This window comes from Mobula hypostoma, chromosome 22 (genome assembly GCF_963921235.1).
Source record: "Mobula hypostoma chromosome 22, sMobHyp1.1, whole genome shotgun sequence".
Taxonomy (NCBI): Eukaryota; Metazoa; Chordata; class Chondrichthyes; order Myliobatiformes; family Myliobatidae; genus Mobula; species Mobula hypostoma.
Genome location: NC_086118.1, coordinates 25,502,613 through 25,523,186, shown reverse-complemented (window position 1 = coordinate 25,523,186; position 20,574 = coordinate 25,502,613). Strand labels below are relative to the sequence as shown.

Below are 20,574 nucleotides of genomic sequence, written 5' to 3'. Positions count from 1 at the left end.
AAAGTGCTTGGGAAGCTAAGTGGACTAAGAATAGATAAGTCTCCCGGCCCGGATGAGGTACACCCAAGGGTTCTGAAGGAGGAGGCTTTGGAGATTGTGGAAGCATTGGAAATGATCTTCCAGGAATCAATAGACTCTGGTATGGTTCCGGAGGACTGGAAGGTCGCAAATGTAGTTCCACTATTTAAGAAAGGAAGGAGACAGCAAAAAGAAAATTACAGACCTATTAGTCTGACATCAGTGGTTGGAAAGATATTGGAGTCAATCCTCAAGGACGAGGTTATGAAATACCTGGAGGTGCATGACAAGATAGGCCGAAGCCAGCATGGTTTCATGAAGGGAAGATCCTGCCTTACCAACTTATTGGAATTTTTTGAGGTAATCTCGAATAAGATTGACAAGGGAGAGGCTGTGGATGTTGTGTATTTGGATTTTCAAAAGGCCTTCGATAAGGTGCCGCATATGAGGCTGCTTAATAAGATGAGAGCCCATGGAATTATAGGAAAGATACTGAAATGGGTGGAGCATTGGCTGATGGGCAGAAAGCAAAGGGTGGGAATAAAGGGATCCTATTCTGATTGGTTGCCGGTTACTAGTGGTGGTCCGCAGGGGTCGGTGTTGGGGCGGCTTTTTACGATGTATATCGATGATTTGGATTATGGATTAAATGGTTTTGTGGCCAAGTTTGTGGATGACACCAAGATAGGTGGAGGAGCAGGAAATGTTGAAGAAATGGAAAGGTTGCAGAGAGACTTAGTCAGTTTAGGAGAGTGGGCAAAGAAATGGCAGATGAGGTACAACGTTGACAGATGTACGGTTGTATATTTCAGAAGAAGAAATAATCGGGCCGATTATTATTTAGGTGGGGAGAAAATTCAAAAATCGGAAGTGCAAAGGGACTTGGGGGTCCTTGTGCAGGATACCCTAAAGGTTAACCACCAAGTTGGATCGGCGGTAAGGAAAGTGAATGCTATGTTGGCATTTATTTCAAGAGGAATAGTGTATAAGAGTAAGGAGGTGTTGATGAGGCTCTATGGGGCATTAGTGAGACCTCATTTGGAATACTGTGTGCAGTTTTGGGCCCCCTATCTTAGAAAGGATATACTGATGTTGGAGAGAGTTCAGAGAAGATTTACGAGGATGATTCCTGGAATGCAGGGGCTAACATATGAGGAGCGTCTGTCGGCTCTTGGATTGTATTCATTAGAGTATAGAAGAATGAGAGGGGATCTCATAGAAACGTTTCGAATGTTGAAAGGGTTGGACAGAGTAGATGTGGAAAGGTTGTTTCCCTTGGTGGGTGAATCCAGGACAAGGGGCCATAGTCTTAGAATTAGAGGGTACCCAGTTAAAACAGATGAGGAGAAATTTTTTTAGCCAGAGGGTCGTGGATTTGTGGAATTCGTTGCCACATATGGCTGTGGAGGCCCAATCATTGAGGGTGTTTAAGGAGGAGATTGACAGGTATCTAATTAGTCAGGGTATCAAGGGATATGGGGGAAAAAGCTGGAAATTGGAACTAGGTGGGTGAATAGTTTAGCTCATGGGGGAGCTGCGGAGCAGACTCGATGGGCCGAATGGCCTACTTCTGCTCCTTTGTCTTGTGAACTTGTGAAATATATTCTGCAGAGTTATTTTTAAATATGCCACAAGTGTGGCGCTAGGAGCAGCACGTTAACACAATGCTTTACTGCGCCAGCAACCGAAGTTCAGCTCTCACCACTGGTCGTGAGGAGTTTGTACATTTTCCCCGTGACTGTGGATTCCCTCCTGGTGTGCGAGTTTCTCCCACATTTCAAAGATGTACATGGGTGCAGTTGGGCAAGAAAGGCCTCTTACTGTGCTGAATCTCTGTTTTAAAAAAAAACCATAATGACAAGTAATCTGTAAAATTCTTATGCTAGGTGGATTACAAGGCAGATGAATGGCTTCTGAAAAACATGGACCCTCTCAATGACAACGTTGCCACTCTCCTACATCAGTCATCAGACAAGTTTGTAGCAGAATTGTGGAAGGATGGTCAGTAGATTTATTTTTTAGATTTCATGAAAATGGTTCATTTATTTGGCTTTCTCTAAACATTAAGCTACTAATGCAATAATTGTATTAAGTTTGAAGTACATTTTAGAATTTATTTTTCATTTATCAATTTTCAACATGGTTTTGGACTTTTGAGTAATTTAATCATCAAAATTTAGGAAAAGTTCAGAAAAAGGCTTTATTGTGAAGAATGCAGAATAAAGTTTTGTGATGAGGTTAAAGGCAGGAAGGATTAAATATCAAAGGATACAGTGCCTTGAAAAGTATTCACCCCCACAACTATTTTCACATTTTACTGTCTCATTTTCTCTACTTCAAATATATTGAAGTAGGATTTTTGAGCTAATCTACAAAGCATTATGCATGTCAAATCAAAAGAGAAATTCCAAAACCTGTCAAGAACTTACTAAAAAATTAAAACCCAAAGTTGTGAGGTTGAAAAAGTATTCATCCCCTTTGTAATTACAATGCTACGTTTCCTCAGGTGCAATACTACATATTACCTTAACAACTCACGCAATTCGTTGATGTAGAATATTGGAAGATCGCCTGTTGTCAATGAATTCATAAGAATAATTGCTCAGTCTCTGAAAGGTCCGATAGAGTGGTAGACCGTCAGTAGACCAAAATGAAGACAAATGAGCATTCCAGGCAAATCGGGGAAAAAATAGAGAAGCACAGATCTGGGTAAGGGTACAAAACCATTTCAAAGGCACTGAATAAGCCTCTGTTCGGTGCAGTCCATTGTGGGGGGGGCGGGGGCAGGAATGTGAAACTGCTTAGGTCAGGCCATCCCTCTAAACTTGGTCATTGGAGAAGAATTACAGTTGTAAGAAGCTTCTGCAATGCCAACTGTCACTGAGTGAGCTGCAGAAGGTCAATGGCTGCAGCTGGAGATGAGACCCATGGTTACACAATCCCTAAGGCCTTGCACAAAAATGGGTATTTATGGAAGTGTGGCAAGGAAGAAGGAAGTGTCACTTAGAAGATACTGTAAAGATGCAGAAGAAAGTCTTGTGGTCGGATGAGACTAAAATGGAACTTTGTGGCCTCAACACGAAGCGGTACATGTGCATCAGTTGGATAGTGCCATCCCTACTGTAGAGAATGGTGAAGACATCATGCAATGGGGATGCTTTTCAACAGCAGGGACTGTAAATCTGGTCAGGATTGCGAGGATAGATACTGCTAAATATAGAGATCCTGGATTAAACACCTGTAAGCCTCTGCCAGAAAGCATAAACTGGGGAGGAAGTTTGTCTTTCAGCAGGACAACGACCCAAAGCACACTGCCAGAGCAACCATCGGTGGTTTTAAATGAAAATTGATGTCCTTGTGTGACTCAGAGTCCTGACTTTAAACGTACTGAGCATCTCTGGCAAGACCTCAAGATTGCTGTTCACTGCCATTCCCCAACTAACCTGGCACAGCTTTAGCAATTTCGCAGGGAGGAATGAACAAATCTTGCTCCATCACATTGGCAAAGCTAATGGAGACTTATCCGAAAAGGCTACTGCCTATAATAGCTGCAAGAGGTAGTTCAACTAAGTACTGAACAAAGGGATGAACACTTTTGAACTTCAGGTTTTGAATGTTTAGTTTTTCATGCTTTACAGTTTTCCCTGTTTTGTGCTATACTGTGGGGGAAGAAAGGAGCATGTGATTTACAAATAAAAATTCTCAGTTAAGTTGATCAAAATCTTTGGTGAACAAGTGGTTGGCGGCTGAATATTTTTCAAGGTACTGCAGATATGAGATTACAGGTGCTGGAATCTGGAGCAAAAGACAAACTAACGGAGCAGCTCTAGGTCAGATATCTGTAGCAGTGAATGGGTAGTTCACATTTTGGGTCAAGACGTAACATGACAAGTTTATTGTCCAACTACGTTTGTATACAGCTGAACAAAACAACATACAACACATAAGGTAACAAATTTTTAAGTTTTCTGTAGAAGTACAAGTTGACAGTGACGTAGTTAAATATTCCTGCTAGTGGTCTCATAAATGTGTACTGGCTGGTAACAGGGTATTCAGAAGCCCCTCAGTCTGGGGGAAGAAACTGTTACCCAGCCTAACGGTCCTTGTTCTTGTACTGCAGTGCCTTCTGCCTGACAGTAGAAAGTCGGGGATCATGGGTTGGATGGGAGGGGTCGTTGAAAATGCAGAGGGCTTTGCAAACGCAGCACCTGTGGTGTATGGTGTGTGTCCTGGGTGTTGACTGTCTCTTTGCCTCCAAAGATGCCACTCGACCCACTGAATTCCAAATGATAAAGGATGATGCAAAGTTGAAGGAGGGGGTAATGGGATGAATTGTGGACTGAACAAGTGTTCCCCAAAGCACTTGGCCAACTTTTTTTTTTAAAAAGGGCCGAATTAGGAGGTGGTAATACTGTACATCAGATTGAAAGTGAAGGGAAATTGCTGCTTTACCTGGGAGGTGTAGTTGGTGCTTTGGTGGAAATGAAAGACAAGTGGCTTGTGATTTCACATGAAAGTGCTGTGGGAAAGGAGTGTATTTTGGGGGTATCATAGGGGAAGTCATTCTGGAACTCTGAGGGCAGAGTATGTGCTGTGTGGTGGAAGATATGGAGAATGATACATGTATTTTGTAGACTGGAGGGATGGCAAAAAGAACTTTTTGTTAGGTTCTGGGCAGGAGGTGAAGATGTTTAGAAAATGAAACACATGTTATTAAGAATTGTCAGTTATGCTAGAGTTATGTTTAGAAAATCCTTTCATAAGACCTAAAGCTGGGAGGTCTTGCTGGAGGCAAGGTGGGAGGACTTGTGGTTGAGAGAGATGAGTATGTGTAGGTTTGCCATGGATATGGCAGCTTGATTGCACACTGAGATGGAGATGAAGAGTCAGATGGACTGTGAAGGTAAATGTTGGCAGCAAAGTTAATGAAAATGGTTTAATTGGGCAAGAATAGGAAGAAGCATAATCTACAAAAGGCCATCTAAGTGACTTTCTTACAAAAAGCTACTTGGGCATTTCAATGGGGTGTTTGGCATGTGCAAGACTAAAGCTTGATGGAAGATTGAGGAATGATGCCTTTTGGATTACGTATATTACAGATCCCTAAACTTGAGAATTCAACAATTTTGACATTTAGGCACTTCATTTGTGTTCTCCATTCGCAATTTAGATATTTCAACTCTGCTCCCTTGAGCATGGTTCTAGTGATGTGGAGAACAGAAATGGGCTCTTTGTGCCACTACATCTATGCCAACCTTTCCATCAATCTATGCTAATCCTGCATTAGGTCTGTGTCCAAACATGACTTGTACTCTGCCAAGTGCCTGTATTAAAGTGTTTTGAAAATAGTAATTGAATTAGATTCCATTACCTCTGCCAGTGCATTCCATTTAGTGACCTTAAACCCGTTCCTCTCATGTTAAACTTGTCTTGTTTTTGATTCCCCTACCATAAGAAAAAGATTCCATCTACCATTCCTGTGCCTCTTATTTGTATAACCTCTTTTCATCTCTCGGCTTCTTTTCCTCCAAAGCAATCAAGCCCAATCTACCCAATCTCTTCCCCATAACTGAAGTCCTTCTTTGCAGGTAACATCCTGATGAATCTCCTCTGTACTGCTGTCCAGCACAACCCTCAGAATCCTTTACTGTGGGGAACTGAATCACATACGATACTTCAAGTGCAGTCTAACTTTGTAATGCTGCAAACTGGAATGCCATCTTACACCAGTTCTGGACTAACTTTTTGATTCTTGTTCCTTTACCAATGTTCGCCTTTGGATATCACTTACCTTTCATTGCATCATTAACCTTTAAAATCCCCAACTGAATTTTTGTCACTCACTTGCTGCTTCTTGACTCAGTATTACTGACTTCTCAATATTTTGCTCCCTTGTATTTATCTTTTGCTAAGTACATGATCAGTGGTTTAATTGTTAGTGCAGCATGAAGGGCTGAATGATCTGGTAATGTTCTAGTGATCTAGTAGTTGAACATCTTTCTGTTTTTGTAACTCATGAACATTCACACTGAATAGATGCAACATATCTTTTTCAAAAATTGTAAATTATTTTTGCAGTTGACCGCATTGTGGGTTTGGATCAAGTAGCTGGCATGAACGAAACTGCCTTTGGCTCAGCTTACAAGACAAAGAAGGGCATGTTTCGCACGGTGGGACAGTTGTACAAAGAGTCCTTGGCCAAACTAATGGCAACTCTCCGTAACACTAACCCTAATTTTGTTCGCTGCATCATTCCAAACCATGAGAAAAGGGTAGGTATATTTCCAGAAAAGGGTAAAAGCATCCTCTGCAATGCCATTGTAAAGGTTACTCGTTATGTAAAGTTCTTCTAAAGGTGATTGTTACCTGTGTGGATTTCAGCAGACTGAAAAACCTAAAAATGCAAAGTCCTTGTTCAAGATGGGATTGAGTCAAAAAACGGGAAACCAGTTAGTTTAGCATCTGTTGGGTAAATGCTGGAGTCTGTAATCAAGAAAGAAATATGCTAGTCTACTAGAAAAGGCAATCAAACCAGGAGCGCATGAATTTTCTTTCATTAAACCATGTTTGGCCAATTCGCTTAGTGCTATAACTATGTGTAGTTTGCTCACTTTAGAAATGTTGGCAATGTTTAAAGGACAATTCATGAAGTCACTTAATGCAATTAGGGTTTTGCTGATATCCATGGCTTCGTGTTTTGCAGGCTGGAAAGTTGGATCCTCATTTAGTTCTTGATCAGTTACGCTGCAATGGTGTATTGGAAGGAATTAGAATCTGCCGCCAAGGTTTTCCAAATAGGATTGTCTTCCAGGAGTTTAGACAGAGGTAATGTGAGATTGGGTTGGGGGGAGCAGTTAAAATCAGTGACTTAATGTGTTCTTTAATTTGTGTAATAATGAATTATACATGTGCTGTATCCATTTGTTTTGAAATGGGTGCATCAAATTCACTCAATTTGGTGTTTTTTCTTGTAATTCTAAAATGGTGCCGATTGGCATCATACTTAATAAAGATCTCGCCTAGAAACCATTTCTCTCATTCAGCTGTCAAACCATGTCGGTCCAGTATATTTCAAACACACATTCTGCAGATGCTGAAAATCCAAAGCATCATAAACAAAATGCTGGAGGAACTCAGCAGGTCAGGCAGTATCTATGGAAATTACCAAATGGTCGATGTTTTGGGCCAAGGCCCTTCGGGACTGGTAAGGTTAGAGGAAAATGCCAAAGTGAAAAGTTGGGGGTGGGATAGGTTAGCTAGAAGGTGAAAGGTGAAGCTGGTGTATGGGATAGGTAAAGGACTGGAGATGAAGGAATCTGATAGAGGAGAGTACATTGTGGGAGAAAGGAAACAAGGAGGTACACCAGGGGGAGGGAATAGGAAGGTGATAAGAGACCAGAGTTAGGGAAAGGAAGAGGGGAGGGGTAAGGAATCCCCCCCCCCCCACCACTGCAGGGATCGCTCTGTCCGTGATTCCCTTGTCTATTTGTCCCACCCCACTAATCTGCCTCCCAGCACTTATTCCTGCAAGTGGCCAAAGTGCTATCCATTCACTCCCTCCCTCACCTCCATTCAGAGCCTGAAACGGTCCTTCCAGATGAGGCAACAGATCACCTACAAGTCGTCTGTTGTGTCTGACGCTCCCTATTCACCCCTGTACATTGTTGAGACCTGACGTAAGCTGGGGGACTGCTTCATTGAGCACCTCGACTCCATCTGCCAAAAGCAGAGCTTTGCAGTTGGCCAGACATTTGAATTCAGTTTCCCTTTCTGACATGTCGATCCATGGCCTCCATTTGAGCCACAGTGAGGCCACCCGCTGGGTGGGGGAGCAACACCTCGTATTCCATGTGGATACCCTCCAGGCTGATGGCATGAGTGTCCATTTCTCCTTCCGGTTTAAAAAAAAAACTCCCTCCCTCTACCCTTTTCTATTCCCCACTCTGACCTCTTGTGTCTTCCCACCTGCCTAACATTTTCCTTTAGTGCCCCTCCACCTTCCCTTTCTCCCAGGATCCATTCTTCTCTCCTATGAGATTCCTTCCTCTCCTACCCTTCACCTTTCCTCCCCACCTGTCTTCACCTATTACCTTCCAGCTATTCTTCCCTTCCTCCCACCTTTTTATTCTGGTGTCTTCCCCCTTCCAGTTGTGAAGAAGAGTCTGAAATGTTGACTGTTTGTTCATCTCCATGGATGCTGCCTGACCTGCTGAGTTCCTCCAGCATTTTGTGTGTTGTCTGTATATTTCAATTTTATTGCATTTAACAGGATCTGCACTCAGCGAGCGTGTACAGAGCTTAAAAACTGCAACTAAAGTAAGATACATCAGTAGATGAGATGCATTTGTACTAAGTGGTTGAATAGAGCTGTTTTTACAACTTGTGTGAACTTAATTGTCTGACCTGACACATTTATTTCACATCTAAACAAATGCAAACTATGGATCTTGGCTGAAGAAAAATAATCAGAAAATGCTGGAGATCAGCACATCAGGCAGTATCTGCAGCGAGAGAACTGGAACAAAACTTTCAATTATGCCGATTATTAGAAATGTGCTCGTAGTCATTAGATGCAGCTTCTAATGGATGCTGAGTAACCCGTGAACCAGTATTTTTTTTTTCAGTTTTGGGCCACTTGAGGGCCATCTGGAAAAGGCTGCTCTAGTTACATTCAAAGTAACTTTATTATCAAAGTCACGATATACAGCCCTGAGACGTTTCATTTTTGAGGTACAGCATGGAACAGGCCCTTCTGGCCCTTTGAGCCGTGCTGCCCAGCAACCTCTGATCTAATCCATGGGACAATTCAGTGACCAATTAAACTACCACCTGATATGTCTTTGGACTGTAGGAGGAAACTGGAGCACCTGGAGGAAACCCACGCGGTCATGGGGAGAACATGAAAACTCCTCACAGGCAGTGGCGGGATTTGAACCTTGGACACCTGTACTGTAAGGCGTTTGTATATACCGCTACACTGCAGTGTTCTCTTGCGGGTGTGTTGAGTAACTCCAAGGGACACAATAGAATCATTGAAAGACTGCACCCAACAAGATTGTCGAGCAACCAATATGCCAAGGACAACAAACTGCAAGAGAAAAAGATAATAAATGAGCAATAAATATCTAGAACATGAGATGAGTCCTTGAAAGTTTGTCTGTTGGTTGTGGGAACAGTTTAGTTATGGGGCAAGTGAAGTTATCCCCTCTGGTTCAAGAGCCTGATGTTTGAGAGGTAGCAACTGTTCCTGAACCTGGTGGTGTGGGTTCTCAGACTCCTGTACCACCACCTTGATGGCAACAGTGAGAAGATGACGGACGCTCCCTTTCTGTGACAGCATTTCATGTAATTAGGTTGAACTTCAAGTTTTGGCTCTGCCAATCGGGGTAAATTAATGTAACATCCATATTGCACACATTGGGTTGGAAGTATTTTTGTTGATCAATAAAAGTGGACAAGTGTAGAAGTCATTTAATCTTTCTGCACATCAGGAATAGTGTAATAGAGCCAATATTTTGAAGTTATTTTCATGTGAATTTTCTTGGTAAACCAAGCTGTTCACATTGACGTAACAAGGTACGAAGTAAGGATTGGTATGTGGAATAAATTGACAGACTTTGAAATTAGATGAGGGAATGAAGAGGATTTTCTAAAAGCTGTATGTTTGTAAGCTGCTTGCTTCCTTTCCAGGTACGAGATTCTGACCCCCAACTCCATTCCAAAAGGTTTCATGGATGGCAAGCAAGCCTGTGAACGAATGGTAGATAATGTCTTTTTTTTTTGTCATTATGATCGAATTTTGAAATTGCAATTTAAAAAATCAGCTTGAGCTTTTTCAAACCTTAGACATAACTATCAATATATTAGAAGCTTTTAAAATGTCTGCATTTGCATTTCCTTTTATGCAAAATTTTAGCATTGCTCTTCTGTTTGGTTTATTAATTTTAAGGTAACTTATTAAACATTAGAAAGCCTTTTCTGATTGGCTGCCAGTGACTAATAGTGTTCCATAGGGGTCAGTGTTGGGACAGCTTTTCACTTCATTTGTCAATGAGTTGAATAATGGAATTGATGGCTTTGTGGCCAAGTTTGCATCTGATAACAAAGATGAGTTGTTTTGAGGGAGCAGGGATTCTGCAGAAGGACTTTGACATATTAGGAGAATGGGCAATGAAGTGACAAATGGAATCGTGTTGGGGAACGTATGGTCATGGCCTTTGGTAGAAGGAATAAAGGTGTCAACTATTTTCTAAACAGGCAAAAAATCCAAGGTGTAAAGGGATTTGAAAGCCCTTGTGCACAATTCCCTAAAAGTGAATTGGCAGGTTGAGTTGGTAGTGAGGAAGCCAAGTACAATGTTAGCATTCATTTCAAGAGGACTAGAATATAAAAACATTGATGTAAAGCCTCAGCATTACAAAGGCACTGGTGAGGCCTCACTTGGGAGTATTGTGAGCCGTTTTGGGCCCTTTATTTAAGAAAAGATGTACTGACTCGAGAGGACCCAGAAAATGTTTGAGAATTATTCCAGGAATGAAAGGATTATCATATGAGCTCCAGCATTTGGCGCCGGAGCTGTACTCGCTGGAATTTAGAGGAATGAGAGGGCATTTCATTATCAGATGTTGAAAGGCCTATATAGTGGATGTGAAGAGGATATTTTCTGTGGTGAGAGAGTCTAGGACACCTCAGGGTAAAGTGGCGTCCATTTAGAATGGAGATGAAGAGGAATTTTTAGCTAGAGGGTGGTGAATCTGTGGAATATATTGCCACGGACAGCTGTGGAGGCCAGATCATTGGCTGTATTTAAGGCAGTGATTTGTCAGTGTGTGAAAAGTTACGGGAGGAAGGCAGAAGAATAGGGTTGAATGGGAAATGGATCAGTCTTGATGAAATGGTTGAGCAGACTCTGGACCAAATGGCCTAATTCTGCTCCTGTTTTATGGTCTTATAAGAGGGAAAACTGGATTTAAATTCAAATGATGTGACCACAGTGGGATGAGGGGCCTGTTTCTGTGCCCTACGGTTTATTTAGGAATGTATATAAATCCTTTAATTTACCTTTTTCGCTTTACCACCAAATCAGATTCATGCTTTGGAGTTGGATCCAAATTTATTCCGTATTGGCCAGAGCAAGATCTTCTTTCGTGCTGGGGTTCTCGCTCATTTGGAGGAAGAACGAGACCTAAAGATCACTGATATAATCATTCTGTTCCAAGCTGTCTGCCGTGGATATTTGGCCAGGAAGTGAGTTCTACACATGCCAACCAAATCTTTGTTGCTGTCTAAAATGCTCTCTGGTTGAGTCGTACCACAGTAACAACCTATCACTCAAAGACGGCAGAGAATTTTTGATAATAGCTGGAATCTGTTGTGATTGACTTCTGGTGACCAACACCAAGAGAATCATCTTTTGAACTAATAGTTTGGATGGGGAGAAAAGAAGTTAGTCAGATTTAGAGTAGAACGGTTGTTTCAACTGAATACATGAAATCCAGATATAACCAAGTCCAAAACCTCCATTTGGTGTAAGTCTAATGTGTTTAGAAAAACTAGTCACATAAAATAAATACTTTCAATACGGTTGGATAGTTTTTTGTTTGGCTATCACTCAAACCACATTGCAGTGCAGAATGTAGGAATCAATCCCGCCTTTCCTCAAAAAATTTGAAACACAATAAACTCCTGCTGGTGTAAAATGATCTTTTCATCTTCCCAAGCAAATAACTTGTGTCAAGCTTACTACTGGTTGATTGATGGTATTAACTACCAAGAGAAAAATGTGTAAGGTCACGTCAGGTCACAGAGGGAATACAGAGGCTTGTTACTAAAAATAACATGTCTTCCTGGGTAATATAATATCACAGCTAGAGATTGGAGCAGGAACTGTTTTCTAATGGATCTTATTGTTACTTGCAGCTTCCGGCTGCTGTACAAAAATGTCGTATGCTTTTGTATGTTGTATATCATTGTTGTCCTTTGTTTTTCAGTCACTATGAAAATTGTTTCTTAAGGCAATGCTCCAAGGTTTTTAAGAGTGTCATGCACAAGAGCTTATTATGCAAGTTAACAAGTAGATCATAAGAACAGCTTCAATGACATGTCAAGTTTTCAAGAGTTTCATTAAATGGTACAAATATATCACTGAAAACTGTCCAGAATTTGTTAGGCTTTCAGCCCGTGTCATGGGCGTTTATTAGAAAGAAATACTGTAAACGCTGCACTTTTAGTTGCAACTCAGCATCAATTATTGGATGATCCACATTGTTGTGTATTCAACCTTTCTAAAGCTTAAGCTACACATTTTCATGAAGTTGAAGGATTTAGATTAGTGCCTGTTAACTTTTATTTAGAAAAGCTGTTCTGTGTATTGAAGCTGGAATTTACAAAATGATGCCCTTTTAATAAAGTTTATACTCCTGCTTTCCCTTTTAACCATGAAGCTGCAGAAATGGGGAGAAACTGAATCTATGATATGCTACATTACAAATAGTGTAAGGAGGAGCTTGATGATCAGCCTGGACATGGATAGACAAGCCATGCTGTATGTCTTTTATGCTATTGACAACCAAATTACTTTAATCCCTAATGCTCTTTTCTTTACAGGGCATTCTTAAAAAAGCAACAACAGTTGAGTGCACTGAAGGTTTTGCAAAGGAACTGTGCTGCTTACCTAAAGCTCAGACACTGGCAGTGGTGGCGACTCTTCACAAAGGTTGGGTTTGCATCTTATCTCCATTGATAAAGTAAAAAAAATAGATCACCCATACTTGCAGATGTTAGCGACTTGCCCTAAGACAATGAAGTTCAAGATCTTTGAATCTGTATTTGATATCTGATACACTCAGGATCATTTTTTTAATTCAAAATGATGACTTTTCTAAAGATTGAAAGTACAAACGGAAGCATTTTTGTGTTAGCGAGCTATCTCCATTTTGTTTTGTAGGTTAAGCCACTGTTACAGGTAACCCGTCAGGAGGAAGAATTACTTTCAAAGGAGGATGAGCTGCTAAAGGTGAAAGCAAAGCATATAAAGGTGGAAGCAGATCTTACTGCTATGGCAAGAAAGCATCAGCAGGTTTGTAGAGACATAAACATTGTACAGAGTCTCTAAGTTGCAAGTCAAGTACTTCCAAGTTGTAATGTGACCTAAACATCTAAAACGTATTTTTTCCCCAGAAGTAACACAAGTTAAATGAACTAATTCCAAAAGAATAGTAAGTTCTGGGAGTATTTTTGCATAGCTTGTTGAAAGTGGCAGAGTAACAGAGTAACAATTTTGGGAGAGATGGGCTATGTGAGAAGTTTATTAGGACCTGGGCTTTGAAAGTAGAGGCAAGGGTTAAAGATCCCAAAGGTTATAGAGTTGCAAGAGACTGCAGCTTAAAACTGGAGTACTTTCCAGTTCTTAGTTCATATTTTAGGGAAGAAGTTAAAGACTTTGCAGAGTATATTGATGAGAGTAACCAAGAAGATTCTTGGGATTTCAGTTTTATTGACAGACTGGAGAAACTGTTTCTCCGGCATGAAATATTGCACGCTGAGTTGTTTGGGATTGGAATGCTGTCAAAGGTTGTGCTGGAGACACTCAATTGGGTGTAAAAGCTGAATAAGTAAGTGGAATATTTGCCAGGCTGAAGAGTGGGACTAACTCGTGCATCGAACCAGTATGGTCAAGTTGGGTTGCATGGCCTCTTTCTACGTTGTATCTATTGTGACTGGCGTTCCATCTGGAGTGTGACTTGCCACCAAATGTTCAATGATTTTTAATTCTGCTTGCAGGCTGTTAATATTTGACTTGAATGAAAAGTCAAAGCATTGAATCCATTTGCTAATAATTTCCATGTTTTCTGCACTATAAAATCAAAGGGATATGTGAGAGAAAATGGGCAGGTAAAAAAAAGCTAGGTTGGAACTGGAACATTTTTTTTAGGAGGGGTGGATTTGGATCCTTTAACAAAGCTTATAATTGATCATTCTGTTTGCCTCTGGGAAAATTGTGATGGGTAGATCTATATTGAACCAATGCACTTGTGAAGTTGGTTGCATGCGGAAACTTTAATACAACACAACTGTTAAGGTTTGTCTGCAGCACAATATAACTTCCATAGTTGATTTGGTTGGGCAGAAGCTCTGGTGTAGAGTTGTATTTTCATTTGAGTTGCCCATCTTGGTGTGAAGGGTTTTGCAAGTAATTTGTTGCTCAGTGTAACTGATGAAATGTGATGAATGCTTTACCTAGATAATTGAGGAAAAGAATATTCTGGCTGAGCAGTTGCAAGCAGAGACTGAGCTCTTTGCAGAAGCTGAGGAAATGCGAGCACGTCTGGCTCATAAAAAGCAAGAACTGGAAGAAATCTTGCATGACTTGGAGGCAAGAGTGGAGGAGGAAGAAGAAAGAAACCAGCAATTGCAGAATGAAAAGAAGAAAATGCAACAGCATATTCAGGTGTGTGCACAGTTGATAGCTTTAATTTTTTATTTTGAAAATGATTGGAGAGTCGATACAGGGCATTCCACTATGAACTAATTTTATTGTTTGTATCTGGTTTTGTGTCCAGGTTTGATGTGAGTTTCCTAATTGTTCATGAATTGAAAGTGCTCGTACAGGCAGTTTTGTTGATCTGTCAGTTGTGAGTCCTGTTTTTAAACCATTGGGTTACAGAATATATTTTCGCTGAATCTATAAATTCCTTCAAAAGTTGAAGTATAAAACTATATCATGCTTGAAGTTCAGTTCTTCTTGCTTCTATCTCCTGCCAGCTCCCTAATTTGGAGAACAAACATTTATCAAAGTAGATCTTAAATAATTTTCACTTGTATTCACTTATACAGATGTGATCTTCACCACAAATTTATTGTTGGGTTTCTAGGTCAGTTGAAGTGAATCCATTATGTGCACAAATCTGATGTTATTGTTTGATAACTTTTTCTTACCAGGATCTAGAAGAGCAACTTGATGAAGAGGAAGGAGCTCGGCAGAAACTTCAGCTGGAGAAAGTAACAGCAGAGGCTAAGATTAAGAAAGTAGAAGAAGAAATCTTGATGTTGGAAGACCAGAATACTAAATTAAACAAAGTGAGTTGCAAAATAGGCAAAATACAAAGAAGTTTTTAAATTGTAGGGAAAAAAACCAAAAAAACTTAATTGATAACAATTGCACTTTAAATGATTAGAAAAATGTTCTGTCTATTGAACTGCATTTCATATTTCTAGTAGTTTAAATTTTTTACTGTTAATTCATTTCTAACCTTGCCATAGTGAAAGATGTTTTAGTTTTTACTATGTATTGCTCAGAAGACAAATTACCAAAAATTATGATGAGGCTATTGAAATCAGTTTTGTAATGAGATTTTAGTATTTGATTAAAAGATGTTGCTTCATTCTGATTTAGATTGGCTTCCATTCTGAGTTGGGTTATTAATGATTTGTGTTCCCATAACTTTCACTAATAGTTAATAAAGTTGTTGGGAAAGTAGTTGGCTTTGGAAAGTAGCAAATCATTAAATTTGACAAATGATCAATTTAAAACATGGCTTTTTTTTTAATGTGAAAGGAGAAAAAATTGTTTGAAGACAGACTTTCCGAGTTTGCATCACAACTAGCAGAAGAAGAGGAAAAAGCAAAGAATCTGGGTAAAATCAAGAACAAGCAGGAGATGATGATTACAGACCTGGAAGGTAAGGCAGCAGTGGTTCCAAGCCATTCCTGACCTCCTGCTGATTTACTCAGTTTAGCGAGGAATGAAATTCAGTTGTAGCTGTGGTGCACAAGATATAGCCAGAAGTGGATGCTTTTGATGTAGTGATTAAAATGAAAACTTTTGAATCTGATAAATCAAAGCACACTGAAATAGAAGTATTAACAAATTTCAGATGTGACCCATCAGGTCCCAAAAGGGAAACGGTTACATTGTATGTTACTGAATTAACAATCCTGAGACACAGTTCACAGGGCCATGAGTTCAAAACCTTCCAAAGCAGGCTGTGAATTTCAGTTAGTTGTAAAATAGAACTGGTTATCCAAAATAAAACCAGTGATTTTGGTAATAAAAATCATTCAATAATCATGTGGACCCATGGGTTTCACCCATCCTATGCAGGTGTAGACTGAGATAATGTTATCACCCCTTAAATGCACTGTGTAAGCCAGTGCCTTACTTACAAGTAGCTGAAGAAGACAACCCACCGTAGTTTCTTCAATGCAAGCTGGAGATAGGTATATCCTAGGGCAGGGGTCCCCAACCTTTCTTGCAACACGGACCGGTTTATTATTGACAATATTTTTGCTGACCCCGGGGGGGGGGGGGGGTTTGCCAATGGACAAGAGTAGCAGTCAAATACATTATGTGTACCCCGAGAAAGACTACAATGACCATGAAGCCTTGCGCGGGCACCAGTGCGCATGCGTGTACATGCCGATATTTTTTGTTTCCCTACAAATCGTTTTTGGCAATTCTGTTCCGGAGGGTGGGTGTTAATCATGACTGGAATATAGGTGATAAGTGGCTAATACACTCAATTGCATTTCTAAAAGGGTTTATCGAACGAATTTAATATTAAACACAGCGCATATTTTCCTCGCATGAATATAGCAATAAGTCAACCATCAGGGGAGCTTGAAGTAAGTTTTGAACGAACTTCCAGTAAAAGTGGTAGAGGCAGGTTCGATATTATCATTTAAAGAAAAATTGGATAGGTATAGGGACAGGAAGGGGATGGAGGGTTATGGGCTGAGTGCAGGTCGGTGGGACTAGGTGAGAGTAGTGTTCGACACGGACTGGAAGGGCAGAGATGGCCTGTTTCCGTGCTGTAATTGTTATATGGTTATGTAAGTCACTTATAAGTCAATAGCATCATAACATTTTAAATAACGTTTGGATATTAAACACACAGCATATTTTCCCCGTATGAACACAAAATCGTTGTAACACACCAATATCGCTGAATCAGTGGGAGCCCTGGGCTTGTTTCCCTGCAACAAGACCGTCCCATTGAGGGGTGATGGGAGACAGTGATACTTGAAGGGAGTTCCTTGTGTCCAGTCTGTTCCGCAATTTAGTTTTCGTTGCAATCATTGCAGAGATATGTTGGAAATGGAAGCAACGTTTTCAGTCCTTTTGTGGCTATCTCAGGATATTTAGCCTTGACTTTGATCCAGAATGCTGGCAGAGATGTTACGTCAAACATACTTTTCAGCCCACTGTTATTTGCAAGCTCAAGGAGTTGATCTCCTTCCCGTGCTGACATGGATGACGTGCGGATAATGACCTCACGTGTGTTCAAGCTCAACAGTGCATGACGGAATGAGGAAAGGTACAGCTGACTCCTATCACCAAATCATATTGTTTCCTCGCAGCCCGGTAGCACATGCTTTGCGGCCCGGTGGTTGGGGATGGCTGTCCTCGGGAAACTGTCATCCCTTCAAAGTAGGTTATGAATGAGATGGTTAAAATGTTTCTGAATCTTTGAACCTGGCTTGTAACTGCCTTTTAAGTGATTGTAAAAATTGTAACAAAACATAGTTTTCTTGAGTCTTTCCTTGCTCAGTTGTTACACTGGAATATGGGTTGTAACTCTTGCATTCGTTGGAACAATCCCAAAAAGTTTTTTGAAATTTCTGCCCTGGCATTCCCTACTGTTTGGTCTTGAGGCACGTTTCAAGAGGAGACAGTATTTTTTTGCTTTGAGAAGCTGCCTATCTCTTTGTAAATCTGACCGTTTTATTTGTTTACAAAAAATACTTGTTCTGCAAATGCTAGCTACTTGTGGCAACTTCCAGTGGAAAAGCTAGATAGTTAGCAGTAAAAATCTAGTAATTTAATTTAAATCTGTTCTCTCCACCTCGGCTGCACCAATATAGGCAGACTAAATGTCTTTTTATTTCTTGTACATTGAAGTATCATGGCTTCAGAAAAACATAAATTATGAATGATTTAGTTTGTGATATGTGATTGATGGCAGTGGGTCAAGATGATTTCTTTGAATTCTGACAGGCAGAGCCTTCATAATGGGGGAGAAAATATTTATGAATACTCTTCAATAATGCTCTAATTATTTTGCGTAGAGCGTTTGAAGAAAGAAGAGAAAACCAGGCAAGAACTAGAAAAATCAAAGAGGAAACTGGATGGTGAAACTACCGACTTGCAAGATCAAATTGCTGAGTTGCAGCAGCAGATTGAGGAGTTGAAGATACAATTGGCAAAGAAAGAAGAGGAGTTGCAGGCTGCCCTGGCCAGGTCAGACACATTAAAAAATCAATTTGCACTGTGATGTAGATGCAGTGGCATTTGTACTTGCTGCCTATTTCGCCGCTGGTATTTTGAGCAACACCACCTCTGACGGTGTTCAGGGCTTCATTCACCTAGTCAGTAGCTTCCTCTTGGTTTTCACTGTCAATCATGCAAATCCCAGATGGAGACTCAGGAATACCATCACCCACAGATACAGAAGGTATCTTCATTGCTGTTTCTGTAACAATTTTTTTATACCAGTCAAGGTTGTTAACCCTGAGCTGAACCCCTGGGAGGGCTGGTGAACCACTCTTAGTCTGTCCTTTACCCTTTTGACCTGTTTGGCAAGGATAACCCTGCCAAGAGCCAAAGTATAAAGCTCTGACTCCAGCCAAATCGGCTCTTTGGGGGGTCATTGAAGCATGCAGGCCTCAAAACTATGACAAGTTTGCGCTCCTCTTGGAGGAGCGACGTTTATGGACCATTGGTATTTACCCTTGAAATGGTGATAGAGAGTTGCTATCTTGATCTGGTATAGTTGACATTAAGACATTGCTGCAGCACAGAGACTTGGACATTCTCGTATTGAGTCATAGATTTGGGAGTTGCTGTTGAAGTACCTGTACTATATCTTGTAAATGTGCCCAAGAACTAACAGTGGCATCTTTATTATATTAGATAGAATGTCAATCAAATAGGCCTCTTTGGATTAGACATTGAACAGCTTTTCTTGGAACTGCTTACATTAACCTGGAGAAGCTACGGCTATCCTGTTAGTTGAATCAGGTTTGATGAGTCTTGGGATCATAGTCTGGTTCTAGCAGCTTAAATCTTGGTTTTCAGGAACTTAAAGGATGCAATGATTGTAATCTGTGTAAAATTGGTTTAAGTGGTGTCTTGATCTAAGTTTTCCAGCATCCCAGGGGAAATATTGAAGAGTATTTCCACTCCATTTGCAGAATTAGGGTTATAATTAAAACCTGAAGCTAGCTGATATGGAAAGCCTTTATAGGCAAACCAAGATTTTTTTGAAACTCCCACAAACAGATACCAAATTAATTTGTAATTTTAATCCAAGGCTGAGATGTCTTTTAGATCAAAGGTATTGCTGAACATCAGATCGAAGCAGGCATACGGCTACAGATCAGAAATTGTCCATGTGATCGATGGCTGAAGGGGCTAATCTGCCTGCTCTTATTCCTGTACAAGCATAGTTGGGCATCTTGTGTTGCTCTGACTGTTATTTAATATTTTATTTTGCACATGGATTCAATCAGCATGAGGAAAGTGGCCTGTTGAACTCTGCAAACAATGTCTGAATTTGAATGGTGGTTATCGTGTGGACTTGAACTCTTTTCAGTTTAAATCTTTAGAAAATTTATTGATTGGTGGAAGCACCGTGAATGCTGTGATGGATGTTGACTTCAATCCATGGTTTTCTTTCAGAGGTGATGAGGAAACTGTTCAGAAAAATAATGCTCTCAAGCTAATCCGGGAGCTGCAGGTTCAGATTTCTGAGCTGCAGGAAGACCTGGAGTCGGAGAAAGGTGCCCGCAACAAGGCGGATAAGCAGAAGAGAGACTTAAGTGAGGAGCTAGAAGCTTTGAAGACTGAACTGGAGGATACTTTGGACACCACAGCAGCTCAACAAGAACTGAGGTAATTTTGAAAACCATAATTCAGTCATTTTTTAAATGAAATAGCCATTAATCGGTCTACAACATGAGAAAAGATTACATTTCAAGTAGCTGAATAGCTTTAGTGTAATCAAAGCAAACTTATTGACTAAATTTCTATCATAAGACCACAAGGTATTGGAGCAGAATTAGGACATCTGGCCCATCGAGTCTGCTCCACCATTCAATCATGGCTGATCTTTTTTCGTATCTCCTCCTCAAACCCAGTTTTGGCCTTCTCCCCGTAATCTTTGATGTCATGTCCAATCAAGAACCTATCAATCTCTGCCTTGCATATGCCCAACGACCTGGCCTCCACAGCTGCAAGTGGCAACAAATTCTGCAAATTCATCACCCTTGGGCTAAAGAAATTTCTCCACATCTGCTTTGAAAGGGCGCCCCCTTCATCATAACACCTCAAGATTTCAGCTAAGTAGCAGATGAGACGTATAAAATTGTAGGAAAAGTGTAGTCCCTTAATAGTTAAAAATTTCAGAAGACAGCATATTTATGTGCATGAAGCAACATCAATTATAGGTACTTAAAATGATTTTGTACCTCTTTGGGTGGTATTGAGAGCCAGCTTCTTGCTGTCCTCATCATTCTTCATGAGGATAGTGGCATTGAGTAGGCATTCACATGGCACCG

General features: G+C 40.5%; 1 protein-coding gene across 9 annotated transcripts in view; it reads left to right on the top strand.

Annotated features, from left to right (window-relative positions):
• Window positions 1-20,574, top strand: part of LOC134360227 (myosin-10) — a 168,274-nt gene that overhangs the window by 112,633 nt on the left and 35,067 nt on the right. For all 9 annotated transcript variants that reach the window (XM_063074315.1, XM_063074314.1, XM_063074313.1 and 6 more), the window contains 12 exons: window positions 1,905-2,019; window positions 6,097-6,290; window positions 6,722-6,843; window positions 9,709-9,778; window positions 11,105-11,265; window positions 12,625-12,733; window positions 12,965-13,096; window positions 14,261-14,467; window positions 14,959-15,096; window positions 15,575-15,698; window positions 18,085-18,256; window positions 19,697-19,909. In XM_063074315.1, the coding sequence (XP_062930385.1) occupies window positions 1,905-2,019; window positions 6,097-6,290; window positions 6,722-6,843; window positions 9,709-9,778; window positions 11,105-11,265; window positions 12,625-12,733; window positions 12,965-13,096; window positions 14,261-14,467; window positions 14,959-15,096; window positions 15,575-15,698; window positions 18,085-18,256; window positions 19,697-19,909 (1,757 nt within the window). The remainder of the gene's footprint in view (window positions 1-1,904; window positions 2,020-6,096; window positions 6,291-6,721; window positions 6,844-9,708; window positions 9,779-11,104; window positions 11,266-12,624; window positions 12,734-12,964; window positions 13,097-14,260; window positions 14,468-14,958; window positions 15,097-15,574; window positions 15,699-18,084; window positions 18,257-19,696; window positions 19,910-20,574) is intronic.